This window comes from Erythrolamprus reginae, chromosome 6 (assembly GCF_031021105.1).
Source record: "Erythrolamprus reginae isolate rEryReg1 chromosome 6, rEryReg1.hap1, whole genome shotgun sequence".
Classification (NCBI taxonomy): domain Eukaryota; kingdom Metazoa; phylum Chordata; class Lepidosauria; order Squamata; family Dipsadidae; genus Erythrolamprus; species Erythrolamprus reginae.
The window spans coordinates 57527640-57543168 of record NC_091955.1 but is presented as its reverse complement, the minus strand read 5'-3'; the positions used below and the strand labels follow the sequence as shown (position 1 = coordinate 57543168).

General features: G+C 40.6%; 1 protein-coding gene across 1 annotated transcript in view; it reads left to right on the top strand.

Moving 5' to 3' along the window:
* CEP83 (centrosomal protein 83) overlaps positions 1-15529 on the top strand; it is a 46551-nt gene that overhangs the window by 13232 nt on the left and 17790 nt on the right. The window contains exons 6-9 of the mRNA XM_070755838.1: positions 1823-2074; positions 3504-3635; positions 10021-10135; positions 13079-13223. Coding sequence (XP_070611939.1) covers positions 1823-2074; positions 3504-3635; positions 10021-10135; positions 13079-13223 — 644 coding nt within the window. The remainder of the gene's footprint in view (positions 1-1822; positions 2075-3503; positions 3636-10020; positions 10136-13078; positions 13224-15529) is intronic.

Below are 15529 nucleotides of genomic sequence, written 5' to 3'. Positions count from 1 at the left end.
CAGGCCGGCTGCAACCTTTTAACACACGCGCGCTGCTTCGCAGCTGTCTGCTGAATCCGAACGCGGAAGTTAGCGTTCCGGATTCAGCAGAGAGCTGCGAAGCAGCGCGCGTGTTTTAAAACGTCACAGCTGGCCTGGGGGGCTCGGGGGCTTCCCCCTGAGCCCCCCAGGCCGGCTGCAACCTTTTAAAACACGTGCGCTGCTTCGCAGCTGTCTGCTGAATCCGAACGCGGAAGTTAGCGTTCCGGATTCAGCAGAGAGCTGCGAAGCGGCGCGCGTGTTTTAAAAGGTTGCAGCCGGCCTGGGGGGCTCGGGGGCTTCCCCCCGAGCCCCTCAGGCCGGCTGCCACGTTTTAAATCACGCGCGCTGCTTCGCAGCTGTCTCTGAACGCTAACTTCCGCGTTCGGCGGCAGCGGGTTTTTTTGTTGTTGCACGGATTAATTGACTTTACATTGTTTCCTATGGGAAACAATGTTTCGTCATACGAGCGTTCCGACTTACGAGCCTCCTTCCGGAACCAATTAGTCTCGTAAGTCGGGGTTCTACTGTATAGATCTGATTAAACAGATGTACTCATATTTTAGAAGTATTCTTTCTACAGGGTGCATTCCAAAAGTAATGCAATTATTTTTTTAAAGTAATTTATTGAACATACTTGCACAAACACTTAAAATTCTTCAAAGTACTGTCCTTGGGCCTCTACACATTTTTTCCACGACAAAAAACGCGCCTTGCCACAACATGCTACGAGTCATTGAGTTCCTGGCCAAGTTTAGGTGCTAACGCTGCCCCACCTCCCCTATAGTTCTGACGTCACCCCAACAGACTTCTTTTTGTTCCCTCAGATTAAGGCAGCTCTGAAAGGAACCTGCTTTTCGAATAGATTCGATCAGCCATGACGAAGACCTTGAGAGGGGTCCCCAAAGACGCCTTCCAGTGCGCGTACCGGTCATGGCAGAGTCGCTGGAAAAAAGGTGTAGAGGCCCAAGGACAGTACTTTGAAGAATTTTAAGTGTTTGTGCAAATCTGCTCAATATACAGTGGTACTTCGTCTTACGAACGCCTGTTCTAACGAACTTTTCAAGATACGAACCCAGTGTTTAAGATTTTTTTGCGTCTTCTTCCAAACTATTTTCACCTTATGAACCCAAGCCGCCGCTGCCACTGGGATGCCCCGCCTCTGGACTTCTGTTGCCAGCCGAAGCACTGGGATTTCCCTGAGCCTCCTTTTGCTGGGTTTTCCCGCCTCCGGACTTCCATTGCCAGCCGAAGTGCCCATTCTTGCGCTGCTGGGATTTCCCTGAGGCTCCCCTTGCTGGGAAACCCCACCTCCGGACTTCCGTTGCCAGCCGAAGCGCCTATTCTTGCCCTGCTGGGATTTCCCTGAGGCTCCCCTCGCTGGGATTTCCTTCATTTTTGCCGGTGCTGCTTTGAATCCCAGCGATGGGAGCCTCAGGGAAATCCCAGCAGCGCAAGAACGGGTGCTTCGGCTGGCAATGGAAGTCCAGAGGTGGGGATTCCCAGCAGTGCAAGGCAAAAGGGGTGAGTTTTGGGATTGCACGCATTATTCGCCTTTACATTGATTCCTATGGGAAACATTGTTTCATCTTACGAACTTTTCTACTTACAAAACTCGTCACGGAACTAATTAAGTTCGTAAGACGAGGTACCACAGTATTACTTTTTTTAAAAAATTGCATTACATTGCAAAAATTTGAGTATTTTCATTTCCCCATTAATTGTAAACTTTGATATTGCTCTAAGTGTGACTACCCTGAGGACAGTGTTGGGACCTTACTGTTTTCTGTTCAAATTCTAATAGGTAACAAGGCTGGGTAACGATAAAGAAGAATTGCGTAATCAACTGCTTAGTATTGATCCTACAAGAGATAACAAGCGTGTTGAAGTACTGTCAAGAGAAAAAGCCCAACTAGTGCAGAAATTGAAGGGATTAGAAGCAGAAGTAACAGAACTAAGAGCACAGAAAGAAAATTCTGGCGTGCAAGCCGAAAATGTGCAAAGAATACAGTTGCGACAGTTAGCTGAGATGCAAGCTACAATGAGAACTTTGGAGGTAAAAAAACCCCCACCTGAATTGTTTCTGTATAAGCATTATAAAAATGCACGCTATGTGTACGAATTTTAAGAATTTGATCAGTTTCAAAATGCACATCAAGCTATCAGTGAATATTAATGATCAGCTTTTTAAAAAATAGGTAACAAAATTGTACAGTTCCCTAAAATGTATAAATGGTTCCTTTTAAACTGGTGAGATATTATGTGACTAAGTTTTCTTTGTTGTCTTGTGAGAGGAGGCTTCTTGTATCTGAAACAATTAGATTCTGTAACAGCTTTATTCAATATAGTATTATACTTGTTAAATCTCAAGACTTTTTTCAATTAGCTATTAAAAATGGACTGCGATTGTAAGGTTTTGTGCCATTTTTGTATAACTTGGCATTTTTGGTATTATTATATTATTGTTATTCTTGAAATGGTGACATTGTTCAGTGGGCAATATTCCTTCTTTTGAGAACAGTGTATCAGAATTTCATTTTAATGTGTGGTGTTGTGTAGAGAGTAAAAGTTATTTTATCTTAATCATATTTTTGGAAATGTCTTAACTCCAGCTTAAATACTTTACACCTATGTAGTTATGCCTGCATGGTGTAGTAGAAGCTTTTTGTCCCTCAAATTCTGTACATCATAATCCTTAATCATTATCTTCTGACTCTTAAAGGAAACTCTTAAGAATTTCAGAAAGTAATTTCTTATAAACTATTCTTTTTAAAAATAGTGAGTTATTTTCAGCTATGAAGTCTCATATTTGGAGAATTGGGTGACAGCCCTTTCCTTAAATCACAATTAGCGCTAAGTATAGTTCTGAACTATAATAAATTTCTATTAAAAATGAAAGTCATCTGGAAGAAAGAAGTCATATATGACAAGATTTTTGCACATTAGGCTAAATCATTATTTAATGTTGCATGCTAGCTAGACTATATTACATTAGACAACCTTATAAAAACTAGATGACTGATTTCTCTTAGTCTTTTCCCTCCCACGCCCCCTCCTTCTTTTATCTTGATTGCTGTCAGCAATCTGTAAAATCACAAATGCTTTTGAAAGAGGTTTGGGAGCACTCAAAACAATATTCTATGGTAGTTCTCTTTGATTCCAAACTGATGGTGTTTCATTTGAGGGTTTTTTTATTTCTTAACAGTTGTACAAATATCTATTTTTGCTTTGTAAAAGACACAATAACCATCATAGCCTTACAAAGTTAAAATCTATTGTTATCCAAATGGACATTCACTGTAATGTTAATAAAAATAGTATGTTTAGATAAATGCTCAAGACTACAACCTAAAGATAATGTAAGATAGTATAAGATAATTTAATTTACATCAGTAGAAATGCTTCAACGTAAAATCTCAGAATATAATTCAAATAATTTCTCCCAACGAATTCAATTTATGAACACATTTTTTTCTAATTTTAAGGCAGAAAAACAATCTGGTAAGTTGCAACTTGAACGCTTTGAAAAAGAATTGCAGATAAGCCGTGAACAAAATACAGACTTAATAGGCAAGCTTCACAAAGCTGAACGAGAGATTGATGCCTTGAATACTAAAGTAAGTATTCTATGTTCAGGTATATTGAAGGAGACATATCGAATTGGGCCATATTTAATAGCTGTTATTATGAAGCCACTTATGTCAAATCAGAATGTTAGTTGACCTCAGTGTTATCATATTTAAGATTTAGTTCTCATTTGAACTAGTTATACTGATTCTGGCCAAGTTATTTCTCCCAAGATATCAAAACTCAAATGATAAAATATTCTTTTATTTGACAACTTTTCATTCACCTGGAAAAGTAGATGTCATAGAGCAGTGATGGCGAACCTTTTTTTCCTCGGGTACTAAAAGCGTGGGCATGCACTATCGTGCATGCATGAGTGCCCACATCAATAATTTAGTGCCTGGGGAGGACGAAAACAGCTTCTCTTGCCTCCTGGAGGCACCTTGGGAGGTCGGAAACAACCTTCTGGTGGGCCCAATAGCCTTGTATTTTGCCCTCCCCAGGCTCCAAAGGCTTCCTTGGAGCAAAGGGGGAGTAACACCCCCCACCCACCCCCGGAGGCTCTCTGGAAGCCAAAAATATCCTCCCAGGGCCTCTGTGTGAGCCAAAAATCAGCTGGCTAGCACATACATGCATGTTGGAATTGAACTAGGGCAACAGCTTGTGTGCCAGCAGATATGGCTCTGCATGCCACCTGTGGCACCCGTGCCATAGCTTCGCCATCACTGTCCTAGAGAATTTGAGCTTTTTAGCTTTTATTTTGACATATTCACTTTCTATTTGGAAGATATGGAGAACATATAATAATATTTAGTTATGTGAATCCTCATTGACAATACAGTACTGTATTAGAGCTATTAGATTCCCATCTCTAAAAATCTGGTAGACCACCGGGTGGCAACAAAGATACATATAATTCTTGGAGCCCTGACCCAAAAATAGGCCAAAAATTGTCCCTTGCCTAATTTTTGAAAGCTTGAACCAAAAATGCTAAAGACTGACCTTGGTATTTTATATGTATATGGTTAAATTATTACCATTCAAGCAAACAACTAGTTATTTAATTCTAAAAATCTCTGGGACTATTTAAAGTAAGTTCTCCTTCAGAAATAATAGCGTGTGTGTGTGTAATTTAGAATATATATATACTGTGTATGTATGTATACATACATACATACATACATACATACATACATACATACATACATATATATCACATGTTTTTGCTGAATTTGAAAATTAAGGGAGACTGGGATAGATCTCTTTCATCCTTATTCTGGCCTCATCAGCTAGCCATACCCTCACTGGGACTTGAACTTGCAACCTTGGCCTTGTAAGGCAGAGAATTAACATCTAGGCTACAGTATACAATCCCTTCAGCTCTGTACCAGGGAAGGGTTACATGTTTTTTGTGTCGAATCACCCTGGTATATTGAAGGAACATCACAGCTCCTTTTTTGCCTCTCGGCCCAACCCAGGGCCATTTCCAAGGCAGTTAATTTATTCATAACCGACAAACTATATTCTGTATGTGTCACATGTTTTTGCTGAATTTGAAAATTAAGGGAGACTAGGATAGATCTATTAGAATATATATATGTGTATGTGTGTGTTTTTCTCTGTTGGAGCGCTATCCTAGCCTCCCTTAATTTTAAAAATTCAGCAAAAACATGTGACACACACACATACACACAAACATATATATATATTCTAAATTATACACACACACACGCTATGTGAGCTGAAGCTCACATATATAAAATTTAGAATACAGTGATCCCTCGATTAGTGCGGTCTCGATTAGTGCGAAACGCTATACCACGGTTTTTCAAAAAATAATACATTTAAAAATAGTCCGTGTTTTTTTTTCTACACGTTTTTTCCCGCCTGATGACGTCATACGTTATCACCAAACTGACATCGGCCATTGCTGATTGGCCGAAATCTCGGCCAATCAGCTTTGCAATCGCAAAAAAAAGCCGGTGGTGCGAATTGGGCGGACGGGGGGTAGCGGCGAGGAGGCTGGAGGCGCTGGGTGGGTGGCCGACATTAAAAACAACCATTGCCAGCCTCCGCACTTTCGTCGCTCCCTGGCTCCACCATCTGCGCATGCGCGGCCATGGAAAAAGGGCGCGCATGCGCAGATGGTGTTTTTACTTCCGCACCACTATACCGCGGAAAATCGATTAGTGCGGGAGGTCTTGGAACGTAACCCCCGCACTAATCGAGGGATCACTTTAATAGAATCACAACAATGTAATTTCTGATATCAACTGAAGAGAATATATGTAGCCCTAGGTTGAACTCTGGAGTTGATATTCTCTGAACTTAGTTGTTTTCTTATAGGCATTTCATTAACAAATTGAGGAATACCTTGGTGGTAGTTGGGAGTGGGGTTTGCTTTTTTATTCTATCCTATAAAGGCTTGCATTTAGAAAAATCTGTTCTTAACATTTCTTGATCAGCTTCAACTCGCCAGTCAATTTTCATACAGAAATTTGCTCTGTGAATATTGGTGGGAGTACAGTATTCTTTTCTCCTTGGTAGTTCCTTGATTGGGTATTATTTATTGCTTGATTGTTTGTCATGTATTAATTTCTATTTATCTAGGTGTTTGGGAAGATGTTCTGGTGATATACCTTCTATGATGAACTGTTGTGTAGCACAGTAACTTGATATCAAGGAAATATCGTTTTATTAGCAATTAGAGGTTGCTAATTAGATAATGTAAAATTGATCTGCAAAGATATTAAATCTTTTATTTTTAATTGAAGGGCCTTTAGTAATAATTAAGAGTTTTTGAAGAGACATACCAAATATTTATAATATGTAATAGTATTCTGTGTTCATAATCTAGCTGCCATTTTTGTGTGTGGGGGAGTGATAATCAAAATTAAAACATGCTTAATTTTTTTGAGCTCCCAAACACTAGCAGATTATGGAATACATTTAACATTGCGGATGGGTTTCAAAAGCTTTCTTCTTGTTACTTAATGATCACCAACATGTAATTATTGTACAGGAGAACTTAAACTATAGATTGTCTCAGTTCAGACTGTAATTGTCTTTTGGATTTAAATTTTCTATTGAAAGCTAGTTTTGTGTGTGTGTGTGTGGGTTAATGAGGCAGGAAGATAAGTACTGTACATTTAGCTTTCAAATTGTGTTGAATTGTAAATAAGCATGTTGTAATTTTCTTTTCTAAAGATAGCTATATTCAGTGCCTGCAGAGTAACATAAGGAAATGGAGGAGGGCAACAATATCAGTGAAAAACATCACTGGGCATGATTTAACTGTAGTTAAGATGAGTATTTTTCTGACATAAAGATACATGTTATTGAGTTGACAGATTGCAATTATAAAGCTTTATATGCCGCCCCGAGTTTTCGGAGAGGGGCGGCATATAAATCCAATAAATGAAATGAAATGAAATGAAAGATAAAGAAATGGCAAATTGGCTGTGACAGAGACTGCTTACTGGTGCTCACAGAATGCTTTAGAATGTTTTGCTTTCTGAATTACTCATGATCTTAGGGCTTTACAACCAACCTGCACTTACAAAAGTTGCAGTATTCCATAACACATGATTGTGATTTGTGGTCTTTTTTGTCTGTTTAGCACAAGCAAAATCAATGGGGAGGCTGGCAGGGAAGGTTATAAAATACAGTGGTACCTCATCTTACGAACGCCTCTTCTAACGAACTTTTCAAGATACGAACCCGGTGTTTAAGATTTTTTTGCCTCTTCTTCCGAACTATTTTCACCTTACGAACCCAAGCAGCTGCTGCTGGGATGAAGGGGTTTCTTTTCCCCCCCTTTTTTGAAGAAAGAAAAGGGAGGGGCAGCTTGGAGGAGTAAAGATTTTGCATGCTTGCAAAGGCACTGAAACGGTGTCTTTTTAAGAAAGAAAAGGGAGGGGCGCCCCCCTTGCCTTTCTTCCTTCCCACTCACCCCTTAGCCTAGCCTTGCTTCTTCCACACGCCCCCTTTAGCTGCTCCTCCCTGCCCTCTGTTCGCCTCCCTTCTAAAGTTTGGGATTTTCCTGAAGGATTTGCACACATTATTTGCTTTTACATTGATTCCTATGGGAAACATTGTTTCATCTTACAAACTTTTCACCTTACGAACCTCCTCCTGGAACCAATTAAGTTCGTATGATGAGGTACCACTGTACTAAGTGTCTCTTACCTGCAAACCCTCACCCCAGGCCCTCTGCTGGCCACCCCCCCCCCCACACACACCTTCCCTCACCCACCAGCAGCCACCTGAAGTCCCCCTCACCCCATACTACTACTCCCATGCTCATTTGCACTCTCTTTCACCTGGTGGTAGCCACCCCAAACTGTGCCATGTTCACGCCTTCCCTGCCATTCCTGCGCCCTCTTACACTTGGTAGTGGCCACTTCGAATTACTCCATTCCCTGCCACTCTCACATCCTTTTGGGCATTCCCCATTTTGTAACAGCCATTTATCTGCCTACTGGCCTGCCTGATAGTTGTCTGGGATTTCAACGTCCACTAACTTTGATTGTTAGTTTAGTTTAATGAAAGTTCTGATAAAATGGAAGAGGGAGGTAGTAAGCAATAAACAAATGTATTAGTGATGGACAGGGGATAAAATAGTAGAATTAATGCAGACTATTTTAGGAGTTTATAGGAAAGGGGAAGTTTTAGAGAAAAGAGGAAATGAAACTTAACATTCTGAGGAGGTTAATACTAGGATTAACGCCCGGCCAATAATTAAGCAATAAACGATACCCCAATCAAGGAACTACAAAGCAGAAAACAACATTTCCACCAACACCAACAGAGCAAGCCACGGTATATAAACAGAGTAAATCTCACTCCATTCTAGCACCGAAAATGTTACCTAATTGGGTGATGAAAGCTCTGCGAGAAAACAAGGAAGCGAGAGAGCACCAAGAATTCCACAACTATGAAAACTGGCTTATTTATGGGGCCCTTGATGCTTTCTCAGCTTCGTTGTTTTCTTGCAGACATTTCATTCATCATCACAATATAAACTATATTGTTTAATTATAACTCATATTTATAAAAGGTCATTTTATGCCCAACTCATTCAGGATAGCATATGTATTAAAAGCTAAACTCCACAATAAAATTGATGATGATAGTAAACCAGTCAAACTAGATATTAATACGATTTTACTCTGGGGCACATCTCCAGGCACTGCAACCGAGATGACACATCTTCTACTTCCCATTAGAAGTCAATATTAAAAAAGGAACCTGGAGCACACACCCACTCTGTCATCTCTAACCATATAGGCAGAGACAAAAGGAGATAAGTTTTGTATTAGAGCATCAGCATCAATTCCAAGGAAGATGGGGAGGCATGAGGCTTATCCATTGGGAGAAATTCACATATATCAGGAAATCTCTTCTAAAAGTCATTAGGTGGGAGTCTTTTTGTGTGTAATTGAGGCTAAGGGATAAGCTGGGAAAAGTGGTATTAAGTTGGGAGGGAAGGATATACATTACTGAAAGTCCCAGCATGTTTCTCCAGAAACATGACTCCTTTTTAACATTTGTTTATATTTCCTGCAAAGGTATGAAACAGCTTTTAAGCACTTTTTAGTCACCTATCCTTTATAATATACATACAGGTAGTCCTTGGGGTTAAAAACAATTGTTTAGAGACCACTCAAAGTTATGAAAACACTGAATAAATGGTACTTATAGTGGGTTTTCCAGGTATTGTATACCTTCTTCCCTTCCCCATGTAACCCTTCGGCCACTGTGATACTCCTTACCTGGGATTCCCATCTCTTCCCATTTAAGGACATCCAAGGGTTATATCCGCAATTGGAACTGCTGTGATTGGCATGACTAAGCAATGTGGTCACTAGATATCACATTTCATGACCATATTGCTTAGAAAGGGCAATCCCAGTCCCAAATGGGATTCCAAGTAATCCAAGGATGCCTATAAAAAGTGAAAATGAAATTCCCTTCTATTAAATTAAAAAGCATCGAGCAATATCAATATAGGGCTGGTCATTTTTTGCACTAAAGTAAGAAGATACGATAAATCAGAAACAAAATCTATTTGTAGCTAAAAGCAAGAAAAGAAATTTAAAGTACAAGATGATTTAGAAAATCTCTTTAGGAAAGAAGTTTTTTAAAGTGGTGATCACTTGAGAAAAATATCTTGCTCTTAACAAAGCCTGCAAAGTCTCGTTTGACAATAATACATGCAAAATATTTCATAAGAGCAGAGGAGTGCAAATATTACAGGTTTTTAGCTAAAACTAGGTTACTTTTCTAAAGCAGGGAGCTCAGAAGAACAGTTTGTAGTGTTTGTGGGTCTTGGCAATGAGATAATCTTACCATTTTACTACCATTATGAAAAGACAATTTTGCAGTATCTTTTTACCAAAACTAAAAATTGATTATACATTCTTTTTTCTATAGATTGAAGAACTGAAGCATTCACAAAAGATAGAAATAACAAACATTAAGCTGGAGACAGCAAGAGCAAAGAGTGAGATAGAAAAAGAAAGGAACAAAATTCAAAGTGCATTGGAAGGTATTTCAATTATTTAACATACCAACTACAAATGTTTATTGGATGAGATATAATACAGGTAGTCCTTGTTTAATGGCTGCCTTGGAGAGCGATCATCTGCTATTATGATGGTAATGAAAATTTAACTTTGCAACCAATCTTAGCAGCATCTCTCTGTTTGTGTCAGCTCTCCCAGGTAAACAAAATATTAAACATAATTAGATGAGCTAATTTTACAATGTTGTAAGGCTATATTAACAGAACCTTGCAAGTTGAAATATTGAAACTTCCAGCCACTGCTTTTTAATTGCTTTATCCATCTAGGCAGGTGCTTCCTACGTTTTTGTTTTCTCTGACAGTTAAAGCACCAGGGGATCCTTCCTTTCTTGTCTAATTATTTCCTGATTGTTGGCATCTCTTTCCCTCATTCCCTAGGTCATCCACCCATTCCCTTACATTCAGTCTTTGCCTTTACAATTAGTTAGCACTGGTCCTGTGCTGGGCCCATTCATACCCCATGAAGTGAAAAGATTGCTTAAAAAAAAATCTCTTCTTGAGTTGCTTTTCTCTGCAGTGTAGTGCATCCCTAAAAAATGCTGACAGCAAGTTAAGAATCTGACCTCTAAAGGCTTTTGCTTACTTTTAAGCAGCTCTTGCTAATTATCCCAGTGCTGGAATGAACACCCACTGTTTGGAATCATATGGCTATTTGGGGTTGTTTCATTTTAATGCTGTAAAGGGAAGACTAAAATAAAAATTAGTAAGCACAGTTCAGTCGTCTTTAGTTTGGCGATTGCCTCACTTCATCTCTCAGTTGGGGTTGCTAAATGAACAATATCTGATAACAAGAGCAGTCACTGATATTTATTTGATGACTTCCCAAATGCACTTTGTGTTTTTTTGAGCAGGTCCCTACCATTAGGACATTAGGCACATTCCTTGGTGCATAGTAGGCTCACTATATTATTTTTTAAAAGCTTAAATTTGTTTTGTTTTTTAAAACTGCCATACTGCAGAGCATTAGCGGGCAGAAGCAGCATTGTCCAGCAATGGCTTAGAACCATCAGCATTTATTAGAAAATAGAAGGCATGGGTGACACTACCTAATGTGGAGTGGTGGTTTTTTTTTGGGGGGGGGGGGGTGTTGACTGCCTATCTTTCTGGATGGCTAGAGTGAATAATGGGGAATTTATCCAGTAAATATGGCTTTTGTCATTGGCCACATCATTTGTTTTGTTACTAGAAAAATCTTTGACTTGTTCTTAAAAAGTTCCAGTGATCCCAGCTGCTACACTTAGTATAGAATCAGTCAATTGTAGGTAGTTATTCTACATAGCAAGAGGATATAGAGGGAGGAGATTATGTTCATTATTATTTATATATTAACATTTGACCATTAATTATCATGAACTGATTTTCTCTAATTATCCAATTATCACCCTTACCTAGCTCTGCGCTCACAGAGATAAGTGTAATAATTGTGGGGTATAATGATAGTAATTGCTAGATGAGAAAAAAATGTCTGCCTGGCTTTAAAATATTCGTTGTTTCCAGTACAGTATTTATTTAAAATTTGTGACATTTTGTTTTTAGGCAAGAGGTATATGTGTGTATCCATAATAAATTATATTTGTATATTCCTACTGAGAAATTGTATTACAGTAATCCCTCGCTACTTTGCGATTCATCTTTTGCGGATTTGCTACTTCACGGGTTTTCAAAGGGGGCTTAAATCCATTAAATCCATTGAAAATTTTAAATCCATTAAAAATTCATAAAATTCTTCTGCAGTACTAGTGTACTCTATTAAAGAAAGTGGTAGGATATCACAGGTATTTCCAGCTGAGAAACATTATAGAATGACAGTTTAATGCAAAGGGTGGGTTTTAAAAGTCCAAATACTCGTTAAATACATAAAAACTACCTTTCCTCTACTTCACGGAAATTCATTTTTCACAGGTGGTCTCGGAACACATACCCCGCAAAAAACGAGGGATTACTGTACAGTGTTCCCTCGACTTTCGCGGGGGATGCGTTCCGAGACCACCCGCGAAAGTTGAATTTCTGCGAAGTAGAGATGCGGAAGTAAATACACTATTTTTGGCTATGGACAGTACCACAAGCCTTCCCTTAACACTTTAAACCCCTAAATTACAATTTCCCATTCCCTTAGCAACCATTTAGATTATTACTCACCATGTTTATTTATTAAAGTTTATTAAAAAAAATATTTATTAAAGGCAGACAAAAGTTTAGCAATGACATATGACATCATCGGGCGGGAAAAACCGTGGTATAGGGGAAAAAACAGCGAAGTCTTTTTTTAATTAATATTTTTGAAAACCCGTGGTATAGACTTTTCGCGAAGTTCGAACACGCGAAAATCGAGGGAACACTGTATATGAAACAGTGCAAGTCTATACATGTAATCCTCAACTTATGACCACAATTGAGCCCAGAATTTATGTTGCAAAGTGAGAAATTTAGTGAATTTTGCCTAATTTTTCTTACCACATTTGTTAAGTGATTCATTGCATAACTTAAATTAGTAACACAGATGGCTGAATCTGGTTTTCCCATTGACTTTGCTTGTCAGAAGTTTGCAAAAGATGATCACGGGATTCCAGGACGTTACAACTGTCATAAATATGAACCAAGTGTCAAGCATCCAAATGTAAATCACGTGATCATGGGGATGCTGCAATGGTCATAAGTGTGAAAAATTGTCATACATCACCTTTTTCAGTGCCATTGTAACTTCAAATGGTCACTAAATGATCTGTTGTAAGTCAAGGAAAAAAGAATTACCCAAAATGTCATTGGTTGTCTGGTTAGGCAATTATATATGTGAAACATAGGAGTCAATTTTATTTTTTCAGTGTTTGTGTAAAAATTGTAATATTTTTAAATACTCAGCATAATTGGGACTATAGAACAATAACTTTTTAAAACATTTAACAACAGGGTTACATTCAGATAACGAAATACTTAAGACAACTCTTGAACGGCACAAAGCGCTTTCAGTAGAAAAGGACCGTGAATTAATACGTAAAGTACAAGCTGCCAAAGAAGAGGGCTTCCAAAAAATTGCAGCATTGCAGGAGGAGAAGTATGTACATTTTGGAGTTTGTTCCCCCCAGTTTCTTAAAAAATAAAAGCTGCAATGTTTTGCCTTTGATTCTCTTTGATTATAATTCATTGTGCTTCCTGTCCTGGCTATAACAATTGATACTATTTTAATTGCCATTGACATTTCTATTACATTGTTTTGGATTATTCCAAAATCTTCGGAGAGGGGCGGCATACAAATCCAAATAATAAATAAATAAATAATAAATTATAATACCGTTTTTGATACCTCATTTCTTTCTTCCCCGTCCTTTCCATTGTCAAAAAAATGGATTTACTTATGTCAACGTCATCCATGAGGAAATACAGCATATACAGTTTTTGCTTTACTCCTAGGGCTTTGCCAGTAAGAGATATTTTGAAGTTACAGAAATTGCATGTATATACCTTAGGGCAGTGATGGCGAACCTTTTTTTTCCTTGGGTGCCAAAAGAGTGTGTGCACGTACTATCGTGCATGCACAAGTGCCCACACCCATAATTCAATGCCTGAGCTTCCCCCACCCTAAGAGGCCCTTTGAGGGCTGGAAACAGCCCATTTCCCAGATTTTGATGGATCAAGTAGGCTTGTGTTTCACCCTCTCCAGGCTCCAAAGGCTTCTCTGGAGGCAGGGGAGGGTAAAAACACAATCCCCCTGCAGGCTCTCTGGAATCCAAAAATGCCCTCCTGGAGCCTCTGTGGGAACCAAAAATCAGCCGGCCGGCACACATATGCATATTGGAACGGAGCTACAGCAATGGCTCACGTGTCACCTGTGGCACCTGTGCCATAAGTTGGCCTCACTGCTTTAGGTTGATATCAACATTTCTTTAAGACATGGGTGTCTGAGACCTGGTCTGGCTATCAAAGTCAGATTAGTATGGTGGTGAAGACATCAGACTAGCAACTCAGAGATTGATAGTTCTAATCCCATTTTATGGCAAAGCCCTAAGGGTGACTTTGGGTCAGTCCCTGTCTCTCAGCCATAGTGATGGTGATGATGATGGTAATAATAGTAGCAGCAGCCTTTATTGTCATTGTACATCATGTATACAATGAAATTGGTTTAGTTGAAATTGATTACTGGTGCAATCCATAACTGAAAATACAAGACAATACAGTTCCCAATTTATTTAAGTAATTGGGGGAAAAAATAGTCATACATTTCTATATGTACACGGAGTGATTGTGATTGTGTTTAGAAGTCTGACAGCCCATGGGTAGAAGGTGTTTTTAAACCTGCTTGTCTGAATGGCTATACAGTGATCCCCCGAGTTTCGCGATCTCGAACATCGCTAATCGCTATATCGCGATTTTTCCACCCGATGACGTCACTCCCTTCCTTTCTCATCTTTCTTTCTCTCTCTCTTTCTCTATCTTGCTTCTTCCTCTCTCACACTCTCTTCCTCCCTCTCTCATCTCTTTCTTTCCTTCTCTCTCTTTCTCTATCTCTCCCCCTCTTGCTCTCGAGCGGCAAGCGAGCAGCCGGGCGGGCGGGCGAACAGGCAAGCGGCAAGCGAGCAGCCGGGCGGGCGGGCGAACGGGCAAGCGAAGCGGGCGGGCGGGTGAACGGGCAAGCGAAGCAGCCGGGCGAACGGGCAAGCGAAGCGGCCGGGCGGGCGGGCGAACGGGCAAGCGGCAAGCGAGCAGCCGGGCGGGCGGGCGAACGGGCAAGCGAAGCGGGCGGGCGGGCGAACGGGCAAGCGAAGCGGGCGGGCGAACGGGCAAGCGAAGCGGGCGGGCGGGCGGGCGAACGGGCAAGCGAAGCGGGCGGGCGGGCGAACGGGCAAGCGAAGCGGCCGGGCGGGCGGGCGAACGGGCAAGCGAAGCGGGCGGGCGGGCAGCTGAACGGGCAAGCGGCAAGCGATCTTGGGGTTTCCCCTTTGCCTGGGCGGCGGGGAAGACCTAGGGAAGGTTCCTTCGGCCGCCCAACAGCTGATCTGCTCTGCAGCGCGGCAGCAGCGAGGAGCCGAAGATGGGGTTTCCCCGTTGCCTGGGCAACGGGGAAACCCCATCTTCGGCTCCTCGCTGCTGCCGCGCTGCAGAGCAGATCAGCTGTTGGGCGGCCGAAAGAACCTTCCCTAGGTCTTCCCCGCCGCCCACACGCAAACTCCACCATCTGCGCATGTGCGGCCAAGGAAAAAGGGGCGCGCATGCGCAGATGGTGTTTTTACTTCCGCACCACTACATCCCGAAATATCGATTATTGCGAGGGGTCTTGGAACGGAACCCTCGCGATAATCGAGGGATCACTGTACTTCAATGAAGAAGGAAGCAATGTCAAACTACTGTACTTCAGAAAAAATA